This window comes from Bufo gargarizans, chromosome 7, assembly GCF_014858855.1.
Source record: "Bufo gargarizans isolate SCDJY-AF-19 chromosome 7, ASM1485885v1, whole genome shotgun sequence".
NCBI classification, from domain to species: Eukaryota; Metazoa; Chordata; class Amphibia; order Anura; family Bufonidae; genus Bufo; species Bufo gargarizans.
The window spans coordinates 115650166-115659549 of NC_058086.1; the positions used below are offsets into that span (position 1 = coordinate 115650166).

Here is a 9384-nt window from a genome sequence, read left to right on the forward strand (position 1 = left end):
CATTTATACATTTGAATCTCTGCTCCTTCTGAACTTAAGATCCCCCCCATGTACAGCCACAATTAATATTTCTCATCCCCCTACACCTTGATTTTGGTGAACAGTCTCCTCGAAACCTGGTTTTGCAAAGTTTTAAGACACCAATTTTACGCTTCCCTCACCAGTTTCTAAAAAGAGGGCATGGTGAGGGTGGTGCATAGACGGGGCCGTCGGCCAGAAAATGACTGAAATCCATGCAGGCTGCGAGCAAGCAAGCAGACTGCCAGAGGATGAATTTAATTAACGAAGAGGTCAGTCCCAATGCCCCCCAAAATGCCCGGCCCCTCATACTGGTCATACTTATCCCGCTCCCCGACACCCACGCTGTTCCTGATGCCCGCATCAAAACATCCGTCGAGGGGGGGAGGCAGCCAATAGCAGACGGCATTGGGATGAGCCTCTCTAGCATCACCCGCAATGGCATTAGTGATCACTCCTTCCCATATTGTGGACAGGATCATGCAGCGGTCTCCTCCACTGATGAGCGCTTCCTTCCCGACAATCGTCTGCTCCTTCAGGCCATGTAATGGGGCCTCCAGTAGATAGGCTCCACTGCCCTGACTATATGCAGAAATGGCTTCCCAAACATACAACAGACTGCACGTCAGACCCCCCCAAATGGACTGTCAGTGTGTTAAATGGTGCAAACCTTCTCCATAGAGACATTTATATTACAAAGTGAATGATGATTATGAATAGCTGTCAAATAAAACCTCAGAGACAGAAGTGAAGAAGATCCTAATGTGGACACTGTACACATCCATAAGGATCCATGCATGACCCTCTGGACCAGGGCTGGCCAACCTGTGGCCCTCCAGCTGTTGCAAAACTACAACTCCTGGCATGCCCAAACAGCATACAGGTATCAGCCTGCAGCAGGGCATGGTGGGAATTGTAGTTTTACAACAGCTGGCCAGCCCTGCTCTGGACCATGGACCTTCCATGAAACACACTGTGGAATGAGGACTTCTAGATATTGTCATCTACAAAATATACCGCGAGGGTCTTCATTTGTACCTAAATATTCTCCCATCACCTCTGCGCCCTGCAATGTAGCCTGAGACTGCATAACCTGGACTGGCTCCTCTGGGCTGCGGCTTGTACCTGTCCACGTGTATCTCCATGAACCTATTAGCACAGTAACGTGGCCAGTGATGTCAGGAAAAAGCTTCCCTGTTACATGAAGTAAATGCCTAGCGGGTCACGCTATCAGGCGCATACACACATGGTGGATTGTACGCCGGGGGTGCAGCGGACTTCACCCTATGCATTGCCAAGGGTACAATCTGCGGTGGAGGTAAGATCTGCACCACAGGTCGATTTCTGCTGAAGATGTCATTTGCCGTTTATAGCATTTATTAATATCCCATCCACTATGTTGGTACTATTAAAGCTGCGGGTCTGTCGCACACAAATCCAGGGCAGCGAATCTGCAGCACTTGTCCTGTGTGGACGGACCTAAGAGGTGTTCCCATCTCAGACATTGGGGGCATATTGCTAGAATATGCCCCCAATGTCTGATAGGTCCACCTCTAGGACCCGCACCCATACTTAGAACAAAGCCTTCAAAGTGCTGGAGGGTGCACTGAGCATGCGCTGCCTCCCTCCATCCATTACTATGGGAGTGCGGCACGCTTTGCTATTTTCGGAAGTCCCACTGAAAAGAAATGAACAGGCTCCGTTGTAAGTATAGGCGCAGTATAGGTATAGGACCCACACCTATCAGACATTGGAGGCATATCCCCAATGGGATATTCCCAAAATGTCTGAGATGAGAGTACCCCTTTAACAACACAAAAAAATGTTACAAGGCGAGTGAAACAGCAAATCAATTACAACAGGGCAGACATGACGGTGACTGCACGATGATGGATCCCATACACTCCTTATAATCCGGTCAGCGGTCCTAATAATGGACGTGCATTTCCACTACTAATATAACTCCTAAGCTAACGAGGTTGACGTCCATGAACTCCAACCCATAGTCCTACCGCGTTCCTAGGAGGTGCACGCCAATGCCCTCACGTTAAACTTCCTCCCTGACTCCAACAAATAACTGAGACCATAGAAAGCAGCCCGACGAGCAGGGATCAGCAACCTCCGGCACTCCAGCCGTGGTGAAACTACGACCCCCAGCATGCTCCATTCATTTCTATGGAGTTCTGAGAACAGCCAAGCAAGTATCTTGGGTGTTGTAGTTTCACCACAGCTGGAGTGCCGAAGGTGAGCCATCACAGGTCTGGGACGTCCCGATGGTTCAGCTCAGAGAGGATGACCATGTCTGGTTGGGTCCTGAACACTACTTCCCCATCCTCCTGCCTGACCTGGCTGAGATCTCCCAGCATTTAGAGGGGTCTCCAGCCAGAGGAGGAGGTAAACCTGCACAGGAGGAAGTGCTAGCTCCTCTGCCGGTCTCCACACCTCCCCCACGTGTACCAGCCCTTTACTAGGTAATGAGAGGCTGGGGTGCCAGCCGTGCCCTCACCAGATCGCCATCCTGTTCTTGGGGTAGTCCAGCTTGTCCAGGCAGTCCAGGAAATAGGGCAGCGTGTGGGCGGCATTCCGGGCTATGATGGCGACCAGGACACTGGGCTTCTGGAAGCCGGACTCCGGGAGGGCCCCCTCCTCCACCGGGAGCTCCTGGCCTGGCACGGCCGCCAGGATGGAGAGCAGGCAGACGGGCAGCAGGAGCCGGGCACTGACTGCAGCCATGTTCCGCTGCTCCGCATACTGCTGTGTCCTGGAGCTGGCCGGGGGGATGGAGTGAAATATGAGCGCGGTGGGGGCTGGAGAGGGACGAGGCAGCCCCGTAATAATGACTGCCATTCATCCCAGCTCTTCTCCTCACCTCAGCAGGAGGACGGGGCTCGTCTGCCAGCACGGGGGCTGATGGGGGCTAGGGGGTCCCAGACTGGCAAGTGGCTGTGGCTGACCCTGATAGGGACAAGTGGGACTCACAGGGCTCCCCGGCAGTGTGCAGCCACCTCTCACAGCTTCTATTCACTGACGGGTGGCTGACTGGGACTAGGGCTTCGCTAGCTCACTTTCCTGAGATGCACATGGCTGTCCATCAGGGAAAGACAGTTTATATCTACGAATAATTGTGATTTTCCAGCCCACTGGTTGCTGATAGTTGGTTTGAAAAACTGCTCAGTCTGAACAGGGTTTTCAGCAGCATTCACATGTGGCAGTCATGGTTACTACAACTGGTCCTCATACATTGTAGGCAGCACATCCATGTTTACGCTGGACCATGAGCATGACCATGTGCCACCTAGTCCCCCAGCACAGGACTTATCAGACCATAACTGGCCAAATAATCTGCCCATGTAAGTGGCCTTTATTGTCCTCTTAGAGCCCATTTACACAGGGCTATGATCAGGACCAAACTGCTCATTTCCAATCAATGACTGGCTGCAGCATTTACACTAGACTATGGACTGACTGCAGCATTTACACTAGACTATGGACTGACTGCAGCATTTACACTAGACTATGGACTGACTGCAGCATTTACACCAGACTATGGACTGACTGCAGCATTTACACTAGACTGTGGACTGACTGCAGCATTTACACCAGACTATGGACTGACTGCAGCATTTACACCAGATTATGGACTGACTGCAGCATTTACACTAGACTATGGACTGACTGCAGCATTTACACCAGACTATGGACTGACTGCAGCATTTACACCAGACTATGGACTGACTGCAGCCTTTACACCAGACTATGGACTGACTGCAGCATTTACACTAGACTCTGGACTGACTGCAGCATTTACTCTAAACTGTGGACTGCCTGCAGCATTTAAACTAGACTATGGACTGGCTGACTGCAGTGTTTTTTACTAGACTATGGCAGCATTTACACCAGACTATGGACTGACTGCAGCATTTACACTAGACTATGGACTGACTGCAGCATTTACACTAGACTATGGACTGACTGCAGCATTTACTCTAAACTGTGGACTGACTGCAGCATTTACACTAGACTATGGGCTGACTGCAGCATTTACACTTGACTATGGACTGACTGCAGCATTTACACTAGACTACGGACTGACTGCAGCATTTACACTAGACTACACTCTGACTGCAGCATTTACACTTGACTATGGACTGACTGCAGCATTTACACTTGACTATGGACTGACTGCAGCATTTACACTTGACTGGACTGGCTGACTGCAGCATTTACACTAGACTATGGACTGACTGCAGCATTTACACTAGACTGTGGACTGACTGCAGCATTTACTCTAAACTGTGGACCAGGGTGGATTTGATTTAAATCAAACCGATTTAAATCACGATTTAAATCACTAGTCAGTTACATAAAGATTCATATTTGGACAATTTTTCTGTTGTACTTAGGAAGGAGAAAAATATTCATTACCACTAGACTATGGACTGACTGCAGCATTTACACTAGACTGTGGACTGACTGCAGCATTTACACTGGACTATAGACTAACAGACTGCAGACTTTACACTAGACTATGGACTGGCTGACTGCAGCATTTACACTAGACTGTGGACTGACTGCAGCATTTACACTAGACTATGGACTGACTGCAGCATTTACACTAGACTGTGGACTGACTGCAGCATTTACAGTAGACCGTGGACTGACTGCAACATTTACACTAGACTATGAACTAACTGCAGCATTTACACTAGACTGTGGACTGACTGCAGCATTTACACTATACTATGGACTGACTGCAGCATTTACACTAGACTGTGGACTGACTGCAGCATTTACACTAGACTGTGGACTGACTGCAGCATTTACACTACACTATGGACTGGCTGTGCTAGACTATGGACTGACTGCAGAATTTACACTAGACTGTGCACTTACTGCAACATTTACACTACACTATGGACTGGCTGTGCTAGATTATGGACTGACTGCTGAATTTACACTAGACTGTGGACTGACTGCAGCATTCACACTAGACCGTGGACTGACTGCAGCATTTACACTAGACTATGGACTGGCTGTGCTAGATTATGGACTGACTGCTGAATTTACACTAGACTGTGGACTGACTGCAGCATTTACACTAGATTAAGGACTGGCTGAATGCAGCATTTACGCTAGACTATGGGCTGGCTGGCTGACTGCAGCATTTACACTAGACCATGGACTGGCTGACTGCAACATTTACACTAGACTGTGGACTAACTGCAGCATTTACACTAGACTGAGGGTTGACTGCAACATTTACACTAGACTGTGGACTGACTGCAGCATTTACACTAGACTATGGACTGACTGCAGCATTTACACCAGACTATGGACTGACTGCAGCATTTACACTAGACTATGGACTGACTGCAGCATTTACACTAGACTATGGACTGACTGCAGCATTTACACCAGACTATGGACTGACTGCAGCATTTACACCAGACTATGGACTGACTGCAGCATTTACACTAGACTATGGACTGACTGCAGCATTTACACTAGACTCTGGACTGACTGCAGCATTTACTCTAAACTGTGGACTGCCTGCAGCATTTAAACTAGACTATGGACTGGCTGACTGCAGTGTTTTTTACTAGACTATGGCAGCATTTACACCAGACTATGGACTGACTGCAGCATTTACACTAGACTATGGGCTGACTGACTGCAGCATTTACACTAGACTGTGGACTGACTGCAGCATTTACTCTAAACTGTGGACCAGGGTGGATTTGATTTAAATCAAACCGATTTAAATCACGATTTAAATCACTAGTCAGTTACATAAAGATTCATATTTGGACAATTTTTCTGTTGTACTTAGGAAGGAGAAAAATATTCATTACCACTAGACTATGGACTGAATGCAGCATTTACACTAGACTGTGGACTGACTGCAGCATTTACACTGGACTATGGACTGACTGCAGCATTTACACTAGACTATAGACTAACAGACTGCAGAATTTACACTAGACTATGGACTGGCTGACTGCAGCATTTACACTAGACTGTGGATTGACTGCAGCATTTAAACTAGACTGTTGACAGACTGCAACATTTACACTAGACTATGGACTGACTGCAGCATTTACACTAGACTGTGGACTGACTGCAGCATTTACAGTAAACCGTGGACTGACTGCAACATTTACACTAGACTATGAACTAACTGCAGCATTTACACTAGACTGTGGACTGACTGCAGCATTTACACTATACTATGGACTGACTGCAGCACTTACACTAGACTGTGGACTGACTGCAGCATTTACACTAGACTATGGACTGGCTGTGCTAGACTATGGACTGACTGCAGAATTTACACTAGACTGTGCACTTACTGCAGCATTTACACTAGACTAAGGACTGGCTGACTGCAGCATTTACACTAGACCGTGGACTGACTGCAGCATTTACACTACACTATGGACTGGCTGTGCTAGATTATGGACTGACTGCTGAATTTACACTAGACTGTGGACTGACTGCAGCATTTACACTAGATTAAGGACTGGCTGAATGCAGCATTTACACTAGACTATGGGCTGGCTGACTGCAGCATTTACACTAGACTGTGGACTAACTGCAGCATTTACACTAGACTGAGGGTTGACTGCAACATTTACACTAGACTGTGGACTGACTGCAGCATTTACACTAGACTATGGACTGACTGCAGCATTTACACTAGACTGTGGACTGACTGCAGCATTTACACTAGACTGTGGACTGACTGCAACATTTACACTAGACTATGGACTGACTGCAGCATTTACACTAGACTGTGGACTGGCTGACTGCAGCATTTACACTAGACCGTGGACTGACTGCAACATTTACACTAGACTATAGACTAACAGACTGCAGAATTTACAGTAGACTGGACTGGCTGACTGCAGCATTTGCACTAGACTGTGTACTGACTGCAGCATTTACACTAGACTATGGACTGACTGCAGCATTTACACTAGACTATGGACTGACTGCAGCATTTACTCTAAATTGTGGACTGACTGCAGCATTTACACTAGACTATGGGCTGACTGCAGCATTTACACTTGACTATGGACTGGCTGACTGCAGCATTTACACTAGACTATGGACTGACTGCAGCATTTACACTAGACTACACTCTGACTGCAGCATTTACACGTGACTATGGACTGACTGCAGCATTTACACTTGACTATGGACTGACTGCAGCATTTACACTTGACTGGACTGGCTGACTGCAGCATTTACACTAGACTATGGACTGACTGCAGCATTTACACTAGACTGTGGACTGACTGCAGCATTTACTCTAAACTGTGGACCAGGGTGGATTTGATTTAAATCAAACCGATTTAAATCACGATTTAAATCACTAGTCAGTAAGGCTTGATTTAAATCATATTTTTTACATAAAGATTCATATTTGGACAATTTTTCTGTTGTACTTAGGAAGGAGAAAACTATTCATTACCACTAGACTATGGACTGACTGCAGCATTTACACTAGACTGTGGACTGACTGCAGCATTTACACTGGACTATGGACTGACTGCAGCATTTACACTAAACTATGGACTGACTGCAGCATTTACCCTAGACTGTGAACTGACTGCAGCATTTACACTAGACTGTGGACTGACTGCAGCATTTACACTAGACTATGGACTGACAGACTGCAGCATTTACACTAGACTATCGACTGACTGCAGCATTTACATTAGACTGTGGGCTGACTGCAACATTTACTCTAGACTGTGGACTGACTGCAGAATTTACACTAGACTATGGACTGACTGCAGCATTTACACTAGACTGTGGACTGACTGCAGCATTTATACTAGACTGTGGACTGGCTGACTGCAGCATTTGCACTAGACCGTGGACTGACTGCTACATTTACACTAGACTATGAACTAACTGCAGCATTTACACTAGACTGTGGACTGACTGCAGCATTTACACTAGACTATGGACTGACTGCAGCATTTACTCTAGACTGTGGACTGACTGCAGCATTTATACTAGACTGTGGACTAACTTCAGCATTTACACCAGACTATGGACTGACTCCAGCATTTACACTAGACCATTGACTGACTGCAACATTTTCACTAGACTCTGGACTAACAGACTGCAGCATTTACACTAGACTGTGGACTGACTGCAACATTTACACTAGACTATGGACTGACTGCAGCATTTACACTAGACTGTGGGTTGCCCATAACATTTACTCTAGACTGTGAACTGACTGCAGTATTTACACTAGACTATGAACTGGTTGACTGCAGCATTGACACTAGACTGTGGACTGACTGCAGCATTTACACTAGACCGTGGACTGACTGCAACATTTACACTTGACTGTGGACTGACTGCAGTATTTACACTAGACTTTGGATTGACTGGAGAATTTACTGTAGACTGTGAACTCACTGCAGCATTTACACTAGACTATGGACTGACTGCAGCATTTACACTAGACTATGGACTGACTGCAGCATTTACTCTAAATTGTGGACTGACTGCAGCATTTACACTAGACTATGGGCTGACTGCAGCATTTACACTTGACTATGGACTGGCTGACTGCAGCATTTACACTAGACTATGGACTGACTGCAGCATTTACACTAGACTACACTCTGACTGCAGCATTTACACGTGACTATGGACTGACTGCAGCATTTACACTTGACTATGGACTGACTGCAGCATTTACACTTGACTGGACTGGCTGACTGCAGCATTTACACTAGACTATGGACTGACTGCAGCATTTACACTAGACTGTGGACTGACTGCAGCATTTACTCTAAACTGTGGACCAGGGTGGATTTGATTTAAATCAAACCGATTTAAATCACGATTTAAATCACTAGTCAGTAAGGCTTGATTTAAATCATATTTTTTACATAAAGATTCATATTTGGACAATTTTTCTGTTGTACTTAGGAAGGAGAAAACTATTCATTACCACTAGACTATGGACTGACTGCAGCATTTACACTAGACTGTGGACTGACTGCAGCATTTACACTGGACTATGGACTGACTGCAGCATTTACACTAAACTATGGACTGACTGCAGCATTTACCCTAGACTGTGAACTGACTGCAGCATTTACACTAGACTGTGGACTGACTGCAGCATTTACACTAGACTATGGACTGACAGACTGCAGCATTTACACTAGACTATCGATTGACTGCAGCATTTACATTAGACTGTGGGCTGACTGCAACATTTACTCTAGACTGTGGACTGACTGCAGAATTTACACTAGACTATGGACTGACTGCAGCATTTACACTAGACTGTGGACTGACTGCAGCATTTATACTAGACTGTGGACTGGCTGA

General features: G+C 46.5%; 1 protein-coding gene across 1 annotated transcript in view; it reads right to left on the reverse strand.

Moving 5' to 3' along the window:
- COLGALT2 (collagen beta(1-O)galactosyltransferase 2) overlaps positions 1 to 2774 on the reverse strand; it is a 158776-nt gene extending 156002 nt beyond the window's left edge. The window contains exon 1 of the mRNA XM_044301742.1: positions 2525 to 2774. Within this exon, the coding sequence (XP_044157677.1) occupies positions 2525 to 2751 (227 nt within the window). The 5' untranslated portion in view covers positions 2752 to 2774. The remainder of the gene's footprint in view (positions 1 to 2524) is intronic.
- Between the last annotated feature and the right edge of the window lie 6610 nt (positions 2775 to 9384).